Below are 17,420 nucleotides of genomic sequence, written 5' to 3' on the forward strand. Positions count from 1 at the left end.
ATGAAGCAAACTCTCATTTGGCTTTAAATCCTTAGTTCCTTCCCGCAGAAACTTTTGACCATTATGACATTGTAGCCATTAACCAAGACTTTGCCCTAAAAATATTTCTTGATTTAGTATTTCTCCTTCAGAACACATTAGTCTGAAACAAACTGTTCCAATCAAACAAAGATCCAGCTAACTGAGGATTCTGACTCTGATAGAGGAACAATACTGCTCTCCAGGAGTAACTCTGACAGCTCAAATAAAGTACATTTATAGAGTCCTACACCCAAAGCTAGCCATTGCAAATATAATATTTATATGAAGCATTATTTTTATGCTGCAATTTGTGAAAATATTACAATTTATGCCAGGAAATGTCCTCTTTAAATACAATTACTTCTCATCTTAAAAAACTGACTAGCATAAAGCCATACCATTTTTATCCCAAAGCTTTGTATGGCTTCCTCAGAGGTTCCCATGCCAAGATTTCAGTTTGATAAACATTATTCTATAGAATTTTCATGGGATTGATTGACTTTCTCATGTGACATATTCCTAAAGAGCTCTAGTCCAGAATAACCCATTGTAGATTAATAATCCACTAATTTTATCATTTTTGTGCCTACTTACAGGGTTAGTTTGTATTATCTTTTAATAAATTCATAAAGTTAATGAAATTAATAAAATTAATAAAGTTAATTTTATTAAAATTTATTTTATTTTATTTATTAAATTTTGTTTAATTTTAGTTAATAAAATTAATAAAGTTAATAAATTCTTTCAAAAAAGTAACTCACCCTCTTGCGTTTATTATTTTGAAAGTTAACTCTATTGCCTAAATTTTGTCATTAAAAGCAAAGTTTTGTTATTAAATGGTATTAAACGGTTATTAAATGGTAAGGACAGAAATACCTGATGTAAACAAATACATGTAATATATTTTATTTACATATAAATATAAACATTTATCAGACTCTGGGTATTTCTGGTTAGTTTGGTTGGTAAAAGAGGAATTCACGTTTCTGTAAAACAAAGAGAACACTAATACTAAGTCATCAAATCATTTTATTAAGAAGTTTCTCGTGTGACATCTGGCAATGATCTCTAGAAACAAAAGAAAAAAATCAAAAGATCCTTTTTTTTCTCATCATCGATGCTAAGTTAAAGACATTAATAAATTAATTCTTCCCAGTACAAATCAGAAAGCTGAAGTTCACGTTCAGATTCATGAAAATAACCACTTTAATTTGATTTAATCTTATAATAATATTAGTTAAACATTCAGCAAAAAGTTTCTGAAGACTATAAAATATTTTCAGGTTTGTCTTCACCAACCCAGATTTTTACTGTTTTAGGTTCTAACATCCCCCAGCAATTCATCTGAGATCCCATGCTAAAACAAAGCAACCAAAAACCCATAAGACATGATGATACATTACTGAAAAAGGAATGCCCTCAGGGTAAGAGATCTCTATTCCGGCCCCAGCTCTGCCGCTTGCTAATATAATCTCAAGCAGACGTTTACTTTCTCTAGACCTAGAGCTTTTGCAAATCAAACAGATCATGAGGGCCCTCTCAGGGCTAAATTTCCATGAAGTGTGAATTTTCCTGGATTATAATCCCTTATAAATCAAGTCTGGTGGCTGAAGCATTTGGTGGACCAGTACTTACTAAGAATCTCACGTGTTCCAAGCTCTCCTTCATGGCGCGTGTATCACTAGTAACAGAAGCTGAATGTCTGAGTTCCCTTTGGAAGGAACTTGACCGGCTGCGGCACACATCAGCCCAGCCAGTTACGACTACTACTCGAGCAACGATGTAAGTATTTTGACACATTGCTATCCTGCCACGCTAAAACAGGGACGCTAAAACGGACACTCTCTTCGCGCAGACGTGCAGATATGGTGGTAAGTGGGATACTTACTCTTTTGACAATAGCCAGGACATCCTTATCTTTTTCTTGGCAGAGGAGTTTCCGCACACACATTTCTAACTGCTGAAGTAGGTGCTTATCTGCAGGGATCTTCAGGGTAGCTTTCACTTTGGGCAACAAGCAGCAAAGTTTCATTCTATAACAAATTAAATAGTACTTGCTTTTGAACGCATTTAATAACTAAGAATAGGAGTAACATGAAATTGAAAGAAAGTTCAAACTCTGGAAAGCGTGGGAGTCTGTTTCTCACGTAGCACACGTTTATGGAGTGCCTGGCATGAGTCGAGCAGGCATTATTCTGGGTGTGGAGATACAACAGTGAATAAAACCAACAAATCCTCTGCTCTCATGGAGCTTACACTATAGTATGGGGCAGGGAAAAAAGAATAAGGAATTAAGTAAAATGTCCATCGGAGAATGCTAAGTGCTGTGAAGAAAAAGAAACCAGGGAAAGATGAAGGAGGACCAGAGAAGGGGCATTACAATTCTAAAACACGTTTCAGTGACGGTTTCACTGAAAAGATATTGTTCAAGCAGAGACTCGGAGAAAATGAGGGAATGAGTACTGGGAACATCTGGAGCTTTACAGGCAGGGGCCTGCAGTTTGTACAAATGCCCGAGAGGGGGCGCTTGCCTTGGGTGTCACCCCAAGTTGGCCCAAACTGGCAAGAGGAGGCCAGTTGGTTCAGGACCCTGTGGGCCACTGCATGGAGCCTGGCTTTTCCTTTGAGCACCAAAAGAAGCCACAGAGAATTTCGCACAGAGGAGTGAAGTGATCTTCCAGCCCAGTACCAGGCTGAGTGAGAGGAGATGGTAGGTGGCCAGCAATGCAGGGAAACAACAGGAAGGCTCTAGCGGTAACTCGGGCAAGGGATGGTGGCCACCTGAACTGGAGTGGTAGCAGTCAGGCGGCGAGAAGTGGTTGGACTCCGCGTATCTGCAAGCAGCAGCACGTGCTGAGGGACTGCAGGTGGGGTGGCAGAAAGGAGGTTAGGCTTTGACCTGAGCTGGCAGCAAGACAGTGGTCGTTTGCTTGGATGGAGACCACTGCAGAAGGAGCAAGGGCAGGTGTGAGTGCAGGAGACGGGGTTTTACTTTTGGGCAGACTGAGTCTGAGGTGCTTGTGGAACACGCCACGGAAATGCTCAGTGGGCAGCTAGCTCAACGTGGCTCCCGGCCAGGATGGACGTCCATGCTGGAGACATAGCGTCAGGAACCTTCAGCACACAGATGACAGGCAAGCCATGAGACTGAACGGATCGCTGAGGCCATATGTGCACTTTGAGAAGAAAAGGAAAAAGGACAGAGTCTAGGCACCATCCCAGTCTAAACCACATGCATAAGGAAGCAACACAGAGACTGAAGAATGCCAGAGAGGGGAGAGGGGAGAGGAGAATGCCAGGGAGGGACCGAAGAGCCAGTGCAGAAAATGCTCTGCTTTGCTAAGCTACTACTCTACCTCTCTGCCAGGGCTGGTCTTAGAGAGGGATGCTGGGCGGCTTCTATGTTTTGGCTGCTGTATTCATTCGTTCTTCTGAGTGCTCTCCAGGTATTTTTTTTTTTTTTACTCCTATGCCAAACCCGAGACAACCAAGTCCAATTCCTAGAGTTTCCAGGACGTGCTGTCAGCTAAGCTTACAGTGAAGGATTCTTCATACACAGTAAGATTTGCTTTTTAGTCAAGCAAAAAGGTGAGAGAGGCTCTTCCTGCAGAATTTTCAGCTCCATCCAGCGCAAAAATGGTCTCAAACTCATTCAGAGCTCACCACGGATCCTGGAGATGCTTTCTCCAAATTAAGAGGCCCCAGTTGCCCCAAAGAGAATTTTTTGCATTTCTGGCCGAGAGGAAGACTCCTCTGAATGCTGGTAGTCTTTCCAGCCTCCATACTGGCTAGACTCAGTGAATTCAAATTTTAAACATTCACTTATGGAAAAACAAAAACAAAAGACTACGCATACTTCATTCTTCATAACTCAAGGCAGGTCTGGAAAACCTACTATATTCAACAAAAGGTACAGAAGCCACAGGGGTGATTATCTCTGTGAGAATCCTGGGCCCATGAGATGATAAAGATTTTAAGATTAGGTATCACATCTTTCCGGTAATCTAAATTCTTTATGTACATAATCTCAGGTGTTTATCCATCAGAACACCCTATGCATTGGGTAACTAAGGAAATCAGTGCACAGAGAGATTCTGTAACTTGCCCAGAGACACACAACTAGAATGAAGCTGGAAATCAGCTCAGGCAGTGTGGCTTCCAGAAGCCCTCCTCCTAACGGCACGATCCGGCCACTCTGCCTGTGATGGCTTTCCTTCTATCTACACATCTCTATAGAGTGGGACAAATGCTTCTATATTCAAATCCAGTTAGGATATGGTGTTGCTGGTACCATTCATTGGGCTGGCAGCTGCCTGGGCAGAAGAGTGGAAACAGACAAACTGCTATGCAATGATCTCTTACCCCCCAAAACCAACCAACATTCACAGGGCCATGTTCAATTAATCTTCATTTGGTTTTTGAATTGACAGGTTGCTTTCTCTTGAGGGTAATGCTATGCTTTAAAGTCATATTCACCTGAGTAGAGATGATGTCATTTCCTTTCAAATAATTTTTGTCAACTGCTTGGTAAGTGAAAATTCATCACCCCAGGGGCTGCTTTACTAGAGTCCCAACTTTACTTTGCAAAATGTTAACACCGTAGTTGGACTCATTAGAGATTTAACACAGATAAGATGCACCAAAAAAAAAAAAAAAAAAAAAAGATGCACAAAATACTGCAGCCAATGCAGTGGCATTTTCTGTATTTTCTCATACTAAAATAGAAAACAAAAACTAATCATTTGATTGCCCCTAAAAATGGACAGAACTTCACCAAGCCAACTTTGAGTTGTTTTTTCTTTAGTCTTAGAAGATCCATAAATTAAGAATAGCTACTCAACCTTTCCTGATGCCAATATGTCTACCCAAGTGGCAGGAGAAGCCTGCCAGTCTGGCTTTGACTCCTGCCCTCTCGACCCAATAAACAGAAGACCTGGGACAGTGTGAAAAAAAGATTACACTTCTAAGTCCTACTGAGGCTCATCAATTAGGATTACTAGGAATTTCAGAGTAAGTATTAATTATTTACTTGTTTTTTTTAAATTGACTATGAAAAAGAATTTGCATGCTTGTTATAGTACGTAAGTAGATATATTATAGTAGATAAATTTAAAAGTACAATTTTTTCAAGTATTTCCTTGGACTGGTACCATACCTCACATTTGCCACAGGATCATGTGTCAGTTCAATAGCAGGTAGAAAGAAATATTTACAGAAAAATGATTTGGAGAAGATTTCTATAATAAATTCACAGGTATCCAAAAATCGAAGTCTGTTCCAATAACTTTTTCCTTGGCCCAGTTCTAGAAACAATAGTAACAAAAAAGAGAAGTTTAATTTTTTCCTACACGAAATTCTACGTGACAAAATCAAACACACAAAATCCATGACAAGCTTCTTTGTATCCACAATTTGTTTAGAAAATAGAAGAAGAGAAAAAAAATCCTATTATACACTCCAGATTAGTAGACTCCCAAAATAATGACATCTTAAAAACCAGAAAAAAGGTCATTTTTAAGTATTGAATATACATATACTATTTTTGATCACCCATTATGTGCTGAATACTTCACATGTATTATCACATTTAATCCTGAAAAGCAATCCAATAGGATAAGCATAGATTTATCCAAATGAGAGGAGATTTTCAGAGGTTAAAGTCACAGAGCTGGTAGGTGCAGGATTGTAATTCAAATGCAAGTTTGTGTAATTTCAAACTTTGACGTTATATTTGATCAATCAAATCAACTGCTTTCTTTGTCTCATTTCCATAAGAATCCTATGAAGTGGTTAAAGTCATATGTAAACACTGGATTACTGACAATAATTCAGTTGAACATGAAAGGATTATTTTCTCTCTTATCATACAAATATTCAAAAGCAAAATTCTTAAGATTTAAAACCAAACAGAATGTCCTTACAAAATAAAATTGATTCTAATAGTGAGGTCCTACCACTGAGAAATGAAAATTAAATTAAAACAGAGTAAAAAAAGAGAAAGATTAAAGTATACTGAGCATTGGGGCACCTGGGTGGCTCAGTGGGTTAAAGCCTCTGCCTTCGGCTCAGGTCATGATCTCAGGGTCCTGGGATGGAGCCCTGCCTCGGGCTCTCTGTTCAGCGGGGAGCCTGCTTCCCCCCAACTGCCTGCCTCTCTGCCTACTTGTGATCTCTGACTATCAAATAAATAAATACAAAATGTTAAAAAAAAAAAAAAAGTATAGTGAGCATAATTTTTCTTAAATGGAATTTTATATACTCTAATTTTTTGAAAAGTGGTGATCCATACTTAAAAAGGTAAACTTCAGTAACCAGAAAATCCTATTACTCACCTATGCTGGGTAACAGAGCTTAAGAAAAGCATTAAGACATTATGTCAAAGCAAGTATACAGTAATTAAAAAGTAATATATATGTTTGTGCCACTATTTCTAGAATTAACAGTTCAACTTGAGGTTTATATCTTGATTTTAGCCCTTAGTAAATTAAAATAAATTTGCATTTGTTAATTGACTTAATCTTTGAAGACATTATGAACCACCTAAGCTTACCAGATACATATTTATAGGTACTATCAACTCTGCTCAAGGAAACAAACCAAAAACCCCTTCATTCTGTTAATATTTAAAATAAAAACATAAAATAAATTACTACATTCATGGATATTCTACTCATATTTTAGTTTCAAATGCTATTTATCAGGGTAGAAACTAGACTCTCAACATAATTATTTTAATTATTTTTAATAATTAATAATTATTTAATAAATTTAAATAATTTTAATTAAACTATTTAAATAATATTTTGATAGTAATTTAATAAATTTAAAATAATTATTTAATTGATTATTTTAACTTCTCAAGTGTAGAAACTCACTAAAGTAGGCCCAGACTAATTATTACTTCATTCATCATAGACTGATCCTGTCATACAGACTTCAAAAACCAAAAAAAAATTAACCTACAAAACTCAAACACAAACACACTCTGGATATTTACCAATATCAGCCTAACTATTCATGGCAAAATGATAAAGCCAGACAGAGCTAACTAAGGCCAGTTTACTTTCTGTTTTTCAAAATGAGAGGCAATGATTACTTACGTTCAATTAATTTTTGAATGACCTCATGTCTCTGTTCTTGTTTACGATTATAACGTAGAAAAACGCATAGAGTCCGTGAAGCTGCCTTTTGGACAGGTAAGACATTCTTGAAGAAATAGTTAAGAAAGACAATTAAACCAATCAAACAGCAAAATTTTGCTTCACAAATGAATTTTCAGTTTTGGCTAAAAGCAAGAGCAGTGATGTCTGCCTCTCAAATCACTGTGGAAAGTTTCTTCATAATTTCATGTTAATATCACTCAGGCAAATCAGCTAAAGTATCATATTACAAAGTTAATGCAGTTTGGCACGGTCATTTCCAAATCATCCAGATCTGATTTATATTTGACCTTCTTTCTCTGCTACTTCAGTTTACAAGACATTCTCCCCAAATACATCTTCCCAGCCATTCTCTTAGCCTTTCCCCAGCCTTGTGTTAGGTATTGCATGTTCTTGCAAATACTCATTCAGTAAATGAGTAAATATTCATTTACTGAATGAGTATTTGCAAGAACATGCCCTGTGTCAGATACATCACCAAAACAGAAATCTACAGATCCTGTGACCAGCTGTACTTTTCAGTCCTTCTGGCTTCTGTCTCTTCAGCCTCAGAGTCATTCACTGAGATCCCTGGTCTATCCCACAGATAAAGCTTAGAATCCAAAGGACACCATGTCAGTAACTCTTACTAGTGTTCTGTATTCCTTTGTCCTTTGAATTTCTGTCATACCACTGGGTACAACTGATTAATTTAAGTGAACTCAATCATCTATCTTTACTGGATTTGGGTTCAAATTATGTATTAGAGAAAAATCTCTTAAGCAGATATACTATGTCCAGTATAAAATTCACGTTCACCATCTTGGCTTACATAGAAATACTGTAATATTTAATTCTTGAAGATGCAGGTATTATAATGGGGATCCTTGGAATTCGAGTAAAATAAAACTTTACGTTGCTGGGAGTGTGATGCCTGCTACCTCCTCTCGTGTTTTATACACTATTGTGTGGTGTTTTTAATGTGTTAAATGTAAAAGGAGAATATTCATTATGAATTAGAACAGAAAGTTTAAGAAATGTATATAAACAGAAGCATCACTAGAATTTTAAAAAGATGAATTTTAGGTAAATGAATTAAATAAAAACATGTTACTCTTTTCTTTCATTCTGTGTATACTAGTGGAATTTTGAATGCATAAATACTTTAGTCGTAAGAAAATATGTATATTTTGTACCTCACAGTATAACATAAGTTATCTTTTGGGCCAGAAATCAAAGATAAATGTATCAAAAACACCTAAGGGGCAGCCTGAGTAAGTTGTGAAAATTGGAGCACACTAAGAACGACTACAGTTCTTAGGCCATATTTAATATTAGAGAATGAGCCTGAAAGAGAGAATAAAACCAAAAGAAAACTCAGCAATCTCCACTGGAAGTGGCTCCTGCACCAACTCCTAGTTCTGAAAATTGATCATTGGAGGAAAAAACTAAGAATCACATGAGGAAATAGATTTCAGCATCATCAAATTACCCACGTGGATGAAGTAAAGCATCTCTTCATAGAAGAATGCATGAAAAATGTAGAAGGGATAGAATTTTTAAAAATCACTCTTCTGCAAGTTCTAATGAAAACAGATTCAGGAAGGGTCATCGGCGGATGCCAACCCTAATGGGTGTGAGGTTGATGAGAAACTGGTGTCCAAAGGGTTCCAAGGGTCAGCTCGCAATGACAGTGCCCCTTGCAAGGGAGAAGTCATAATTCTGCCGTGGGCTGAGAGCTGACCACCTGGACAAGCACTCCAAGCTCACTTACAGAGGAACATGTGTCCTCTGTTCTGAAGATGATGCGAGATGACGCAAGATAAAATACAAAGAGCATTTATGAAGTACGCTTGGCAAAAATGTTTAAACCTAAAACTCAGCAAGCCCTTAGATCTAATTTTCCATTTACAGGAAATACTGAGAGTAGGTGAACAAGCTAACCCCGTGAGGCAGCAATGTGACAGATACAGAACGGGAATATCCTACAGGATGACAAAGTCTCTTTCACAATTCAAGGTCGTGAAAAAGTGGGGAAAGGGAGAAAAGGGAGTCTGTCCTGAATTAAAAGACAATGAAGAGTTGTAACAGCCAAAGGCAATGTAAAGATCCTAACTGGATCCTATATGGAAAATAGGATCATATAAAATATGGTCGGGAACAATGTCATCTCCATGGATGTGAACTTACACTGAAGAATAACCATCCGTCTTGTAAAATGCAATGATTCTATTGTGATTATACAGGCGGATGTCCTCTCTTAGAGACGAACATTGAAATGTTTAGAGATAAATATAATGATATCTGTAATTTAAAATTCCTCAGCGCAATGAAATAGAAACAATTGTTAACAATTGTTCCGTCTAGCCGGGTTCTACAGGAGGGTTCATCATAGTCTTTTCTCTGCCTATCTGTATCTTTAAACTTTTTTCACAACAAATGCAGAAAAAAGAAGTTAATGTCATTCCTCAAAACCTTCCTAAGATTCTCCTTGTTTCAGGGACCACAAGCTAGACCCCACATCCCGGTCGTCAAAGTGTGCCGCCCAGGCACCCTACTCCCCAGCGCTCGCCACCCCAGCTTCCTGGCGCCTCACACAACCACACCACTCGCTTTGCCCTTGTCCTTCATCCACATGGTAACTCCTTTACTTTGTTCAAGCCTCTGCATGAAGCGTACTTGATCAGAGAGGGTTTTCCCTGACCCCTGTCTCCACAACAGCACCCCACTCCCCTGTCACTCTCCTCACCCTCTACCTGGCTTTGCTCTTCCTCACTGTACTTTCCAACCCTGACATATTATGTACGTATGTTGCTTGACGACAGCCGGTCTCTCAATAGCATCTCAGGCTGCGTGATAAGATGTCCTTTGTCTCTTTGTTCACTGTTGTATCCTGGTACCCAGAATACACTGCTTGGCACGTAGTAAGCACTCAATAAATTTTGCTGAATGAATGAATGGGTATTATGATCATCAGGTATGGAATTAAAAATATAAATCTTTTCTCCATAGAATACTGAAGCAGAATAATGTATCCCTTTGATCATGGGAAATATGCTATAATAATCATGTATCTCCTTTTAACTGGGGAATTACTGCCTTGTAAAAAAAAAAAAACAGTAAAACAAATCTCTTAGGCTTACAGGTACTTTGTTCACATTTTTGTGATAAATCATTTCTCTTTCTTGAGAAGTGAAATTAAAAATACAGAATAACTATGTGTTCTTAGCTTTGTAAACACAGCATGCCTACTAAATCATCGGGCTGAGATAAACAATTAAGATCAAACGTCACAGCACCTACTGGCATCTGTGAATATATTCACTCCTCCTGTGGGGTTATGTATCCTGTCACCGGCCTTTAGAACAAAAGCTCCCTTAAGAGCAGGAGTCCGTCTGTCTTATCCGCTCCTATATCCCTAAGTCCTGAAACAGTGCCTGACACAGAGCAGGCACTCAAACAGATTATTTCTGAATAAAATAATTCATCAATTCTGTGCAATTTTACGTGAAATTTCCTATGTGGCACACTCACAGACTGTCCTCTGATAAGGAGTCATTGATGTCAAAATCATTTCTTAAGACTGTTACAACTATAATGTGACCTTCCTGCTCTAGGCTATGCTTTGATGAATGAAATTAGCCTGTAGAAGTGTTAGTTCATGAAATGTATCCTTATTTTTTTACTTGTGTTATAAATGACACCTTAATCTTTGAAGCTAAACCTGATTTTGGTTTCCTGAAATGACTGTTCGATTTCATTATCTCCCTTTCATTGAGAACAATGAGAATATAAAACGCTTTTTCAACAGTTTCTAAAATACACATGTTATATAGAACTTTTTCGTACCTCAGAATTGGTAGGAAGACATATTAAATGCACAGTGAACTGTGAGCTAAATAAACCTCTGAAATTGTTGTGTCAAAGGTAGACAACTTACTCTCTGGAGGATTTGAGTACAAACCTTTTCCTTCCTGCCCGCCCCTGCTTTTGACTCTAATTTTAGGGATATCCACAGTAGGCTATCATGTTTTTAATATAAGCTTTAACTGTTACACAGCCACTTTTTAGAGATCCTTTAAAAGAAAAAGCAACTCCACTAAGATTTAGGGACTTACAGGATGTCTTGGCAACATGGCACAGTTGAGGTAGGCAGGCTCTGAAGCCAGGACACATAAAATGTGGATGTGAGAGCACCAGGGACTCCGCAGTCGAGATCAGACTCCTGCCAACCTGCCTTTTGAGAACTTATCAAGTTTGAAGTGATGCTATTCCCACTCTCCTTGGCAATAAATGGAAAAACCTAAGTAAAGGTACCTCCTGTTCATTCTTCAATCCAGCTATGTAGGCAATGTTCAAACACAAGCATTAGTGAAGAAGCAGAGGGAATTCTGAGTCTCCCCCTTGGGGACCTGGAAATAAAACATTCTTCTAGGACCAAATGGAATCAACAGAGTTTGTTGTGCTATTCTGAGAATGGGAAGAATCTGGTAATTCTAAAATCAGGTGTGAGTTCAAAAGAATTAGATGAAAGGGGGGCACCTGGGTGGCTCACTGGGTTAAGCCTCTGCCTTCAGCTCAGGTCATGATCCCAGGGTTCTGGGATCGAGCCCCGCATTAGGCTCTCTGCTCAGCAGGGAACCTGCTTTTTCCTCTCTCTGTGCCTGCCTCTCTGCCTACTTGTGATCTCTGTCAAATAAATAAATAAAATCTTAAAAAAAAAAAAGAAGAATTAGATAAAAGGTACTGCGCTCACATTTGTCATCATGATTGTGAACATTCTTTGTAAGAAACGATAATAAATCTGATCACTTGATATGATGTGTGGCAGACAGGCATATTTCTGTAGTAGCTTCTCATGAGTTCTCCATTTCAAGGAGGCTGCCGCTCGCTGCTCAGCCGCTGTGAGGGCTGGGATCAAGTCAGGCAGAGATGATAACTGAAAAAAGTACATCAGAAGATTGATGATAATAAATCAATTGCGGCATTCAGTCAAACTACCCAGTCTTCTAATACACTGGGGAGAGGAATATTCTCACTCACTTCAGAATCTAAGAGGATCTTAGCTGTCACAGGGAGATAATTATCTGGCAAAATCAAATACATTTCAAAAAAAATCCATAAGTAAAATTTATAGTTACTGAAAACAAAATTTCGAAATAGAGAATGAGACTCAATCCTTCTAACCTAAGTACAATGTGTTCTATTTCACTGTTGGAAAATTTTGGCTTTCTACATTCCTACTGCTCTGTCCTCACCAGATGCCATGCTTGGAATAATAATTAATACTAATAAAAACTGAAAATATGAATGCAAACTCCAAGGACAATAAATATGAATCATGGTAATGGAATTGTAGGGGAAATTCAAGCTGTTGAAGCTTCCACAGATATTTACTAATAAGCACCTGCTATTACGGGGCAAACACTACTTTCAATGTTTTCCACACATTCATTGATTCCCCCACAACAACTCTGTAGAGAAAGATCGTATTTAAAACATTCAGCAACTTCTCTGATACATGGGATTTACCTTGTTTTCTTGAACACTGCTTTCACCACCAGTAGACATAAGTTCAAGGATTTCTGGAAGATGATCTATAAGAGCATCTAGTACCTTTTAATAGAGACATCGATTACTGTTATGGCAACTACTGTTTTTCTAATCTTGTATTAGCCTCGTATGTCCATTTCTGTGCAGAAATAGTATTATTTACCAAACAAAATTCAGGGGCTTTCTATTTTCCTACATTGCCATCTTCTTGCTGGAACGTTTTAGAAACATAATCAACTGCCCCAATCGAAACTACCTTTTTGAAAAGAGATTAGTGTATCTGCCCCTTGATCTAGATCTAAGGCAGCTACATCTATACAACCCATATGCTGAAAACTGCCTCTCAACTTTTACAAAGCAATTTAAGTCAGGTAACACCCTCAGCAATGTGCAAATATTGATGAGCTGAGCTTGGACAAGCTAGTAGTCATTTGGGTGAATAGGATACACTAAATGCATCATCAAAACAAAGAATTTCAGTTTCCCCAAGTACACTCCCCAAATAATACTGACAGAAAAAAAGATACAAAATGTGATATAAAACAGGATTGCAATTATGTAAAATACAAACATTTTCATTGCAAAAAAAATAAAAGAAAACTTAAAAATGTAACAAAACAGAAACAGTGACTGGAACTTTTGTCTGTCTACTTTCTGGTATGTCCTAAATTTTTCTTAATAAACAAATATACACTATTTTAAAACCTAATATTTTTTTTTAAATATCTCAACTTCCAGTCTATGATACAATGGCACCTTGTCTTGACGCCTTTGGGGCTAGTCAGCTGAATGAATTCATGCAATTCTGAAGAAGTTTGGGGGGGAACGGGCATCAATAATATTCAGATTAACATAATTATGATAACTATAATAATTAACATAAAATTAACATAAATGAAGTAAAAACCAAATAGTAAGAAGATATTACCTCCAGTGATTCATCTTGTAATAATGTTATTAGTTCTTTATGAATTAAATATACTCCAGAATTTAGAAGTTTAGATACCTGAAATGGAGCAATAAAGTCTCTCAGATTTAAAACTGTTAGACATCTAAAGGATATAATAATTATTTTATAAAATGTACCCCTTTTAGATACTTCTTCTAAAACAAAACTAGGTTACAATATAAATGTAAAAATTAAATTTCTAGAAAAATTAATTCCATAGAAAACCAGCTTTTTTAGTCTGCCTTATAACGCTCTGTGGAGACACGGGGTGGGAAAGCCAGTGCCCAGCAGGGTGTAGAAAGTACAGGATGGATTCATCAGAGTCATAATTTTAGTATCACAAGCAGTAAGTCCATGGACACCTCTAGCTCATATTTTAAAGTCTTAATAGCAGCCAAGAGGGTCTGACAGAACATCGTGGGCATATGAGCTTTCATCCTGGTCCAGCGCCTCCTGAAGAAGGCAAACACTGCAGAAGGTCGGTGTGACACAGGGACAGAGGGGACTCCGAAACAAGCAAGACACTGAAGATATTTCCCATCAAAGACTTTAATCAGCACCAGAGAAGTTGGAAGGGTCTAATCTAGCTTCCCTGTGAACAAATTTGTTTTTCTTCCTCCAGGCAAACTCAGAACCCCCAATGGTAAATTTCCCAGTTTCTACTTCATCTTTTTTTTCTTTTCTTTTTTGGGTTTGGTGTTTTGTTTGTTTGTTTGCTTGTGTTTACATATTGGGCTTCTGGGTAAGATTTTATTTGGTGGGGGGGAAGGTTCCTGGATAAAGAAATTTTTTTTTTTAAGATTTTATTTATTTAACACATAGAGAGAAATAGCAAGTAGGCAGAGAGGCAGGCAGAGAGAGAGAGGGAAGCAGGTTCCCCCATGAGCAGAGAGCTGGATGCGGGGCTCGATCCCAGGACCCTGAGATCATGACCTGAGCCGAAGGCAGAGGCTTAACCCACTGAGCCACCCAGGTGTCCAAAGAAAATGTTTTTAAAAATTTTGCTCTACAGTGTTGTTTCTGACTTGTTCAAAATACTTTCATAATAATGTATTTCTGAAAAACAAGAATAAAGTTAGGACATGGTAAAATAACTACCAGAATTTAACAATAACACTGTGAAAAAACTGTAAATCCACCAGTGGATTCTCACTACTCAAAAGGATAAACCTAGACTAACAAGCTTTTTATGGAGTAACAGCAACAATCTACCTACAAGGTACAACTGAGAGAACACGACAATTAGCCATCCAGCAAAGAGCTAGATCAATGATCCAAACTTCTACCAGTGAAGTATTTTTATGGACACATTTCAAGATGTTTACTTACAGGGTGTTAACATATTACATCCACTATAAAATGTAAAAAAATATGAAATATTAAAGGGATGGATAAAAATAAACATCAGTAAAACCTCTAATATATAAATACTGCTTTCTCAGATACTAAACTCCCGAAACCATCTCTAGGGACCATTCACCTAGCAAGTCCCAGCATGCACGTAACCAATCTGTGCGCCCACTTAACACACAGTGGGGACTGATGGTTTGAGTGATCTACGCCAGCCAGAGTGCTCTGTTCTTTCCCCTCCTCTGAAAGTGTGTTTCTCTCGCTATATTTACAAAGATGACTTAATTCTGTAACACTGGAATTATTTTAATTAATTATTCCATTTAACGGGAAATATTTCCTAGATTTTGCACAGTGATCAGAAAAACTGTTATTCAAAAGAAGCAAAGACTATCAGCAAGCAGCCAAGAGTTATTTATTATTAAGCAAAATAATAGTGAGACTATAGACGCCTCAGGTACTTTTAGCTAATCTAACGATGCTCTGCTTGCTGTAGGAACACAGTACAAGGAAGGGGTTGAATCTTCTCATTGAGACTAAGAATATTTAGGTGCCTCTTATAAAGAAAGGAAGTATTTTAATATGCCATTTATAAACAGGTGTTTCTGTTTTGAAGTTCCCAAGTTATAGTTCATACATCTTTACTACAACTATAGCATACATGTGCTTACTGGGATCATCTAAGACACGAAGCCAAATTTCAACCTCAAGCGTAACAGTTAATGACATTCATCATCAAAGTTTAAATTCATTTTTGCTCTTACATTACAGAAAGTTGTTGTAATAGCTGAACCTAACAGCTATGTTCATGACACATGATCCATTTGCAGTAGAAACAATAAATTTAGGGTGCCTGGATGGCTCAGTTGGTTAAGCATTTGCCTTTGGTTCAGGTCATGATTCTAGGGTCCTGGGATTGAGTCCCTGGCTCAGTGGGGAGTCTGCTTCTCCCTCTCCCTCTGCCCCTTCTCCTGCTCATGCTCTCTTGTACTCTCTCGCTCAAATAAATAAATAAGATCTTTTAAAAAATTTAAATAATCTGTCTCTATATTTTCCATTTATTCTCAAGTTCTTGAGTTTAGACGCAAAGTTAAATATAAATACTATAAAGCATATAAACATTGATTTTATTTCCAAAGTTGCAATACCCATATTCACACCACAATGTCTGGCTTAAAGTAAGCATTTAGTATATGAATGGGTTAATAAATGATAAATGATTATAATGTGCTTATGTAGATGAATTCTATAAACATACTAAGAGAATTATGGGAAATTTAAAATAACATTAAGGATCACAATATGAAAGACATATGGAGTCTATATCTTGTAATAAACCTTTATAAATAGAAGTGTACCCAGTATCAAAAAATCATCTAGCATACATAAGTGGAATTAACAACAAACGTATTACTTCGTCAGACTTACTTCATAAAAGCAAATAGCAATAGTGTATCTGACTGGTACTTCAGGGTCATGACAAAGGCAGAAGAATGTAGAATAGAGTTCCATGTGGAAGTTTTTAGGATCAACAAAAACAATCATGGCCTGGTGAAGGTGGAAGGGAGAAGATGAGTGGGAAGGAGAGAAAAACATGCATCAATACCTAATATTACAATCATTTATACTGAAATCATGCCCTCTGAATAATAATTTAGATAGAGATCATATTTGGAAGATCCAAATGCATGCATACAGTTCTAGTTTATATATAAAGGTAAATATAAATTACACCAATATTACATAGAACCTACTGTATGTACCAGATGTAAGGCTAAGCAGTAGGTGTCATATATGCCCATATTCTTTAATGCTATCTACTCATATATTTTAAAGTTATAATCAAAATGTTTATTCCATACAAATACATAGTTTATTACCGGAAAGTTATAAGCACAGTTCTTCCGGACTGAGATATACTTCTTCTCCTGCTCTAGGATTTGGGGTGGAATCTGATTTTCATTGTGTCCATTTTCTTGTTGCAAACCCAATGTACAGAGTTTCTTATAAAACTCCAAAAATCTCAAGTGTTGATCTGGAGTAAAAATTCCTAAAACAAATGTAAAACCTTTGTTTAACATTTTAATTGAAAACAAAAATAAAGAGAGAAAAGCAAAGTACAATATATACATAATTGGAACCAAATAGTCAAGTGAACGGCTAAAGATCATAAATAAAGGCATCAGTGAGGAAAGAATACCTATTGTGAAGAAACCCAACACTTTTTTTCACCTGATGTTAATTTTAACAGTATTTTAATTTCGATTTTGATAGCATAACCTACACAATGCAGGAATTACAACTTCATTAATTTCTGCCGCATATAACATACCACAGACCACTAACAAGTCATTATTATAGTAATACATCAGGGTCATTACTGCTGTTTATTGTAAATATTCTAAAGC

At 37.1% G+C, this 17,420-nt stretch overlaps 1 protein-coding gene across 5 annotated transcripts in view; it reads right to left on the reverse strand.

Moving 5' to 3' along the window:
* Positions 1–17,420, reverse strand: part of PPP4R4 (protein phosphatase 4 regulatory subunit 4) — a 103,489-nt gene that overhangs the window by 17,901 nt on the left and 68,168 nt on the right. For all 5 annotated transcript variants that reach the window (XM_044230870.1, XM_044230871.1, XM_044230869.1 and 2 more), the window contains 8 exons: positions 16,893–17,062; positions 16,441–16,560; positions 13,642–13,719; positions 12,693–12,776; positions 11,917–12,099; positions 7,122–7,227; positions 5,177–5,324; positions 1,910–2,054 (listed from right to left, as the gene is read on the reverse strand). In XM_044230870.1, the coding sequence (XP_044086805.1) occupies positions 1,910–2,054; positions 5,177–5,324; positions 7,122–7,227; positions 11,917–12,099; positions 12,693–12,776; positions 13,642–13,719; positions 16,441–16,560; positions 16,893–17,062 (1,034 nt within the window). The remainder of the gene's footprint in view (positions 1–1,909; positions 2,055–5,176; positions 5,325–7,121; positions 7,228–11,916; positions 12,100–12,692; positions 12,777–13,641; positions 13,720–16,440; positions 16,561–16,892; positions 17,063–17,420) is intronic.

Source organism: Neovison vison, chromosome 13 (genome assembly GCF_020171115.1).
Source record: "Neovison vison isolate M4711 chromosome 13, ASM_NN_V1, whole genome shotgun sequence".
NCBI lineage: Eukaryota > Metazoa > Chordata > Mammalia > Carnivora > Mustelidae > Neogale > Neogale vison.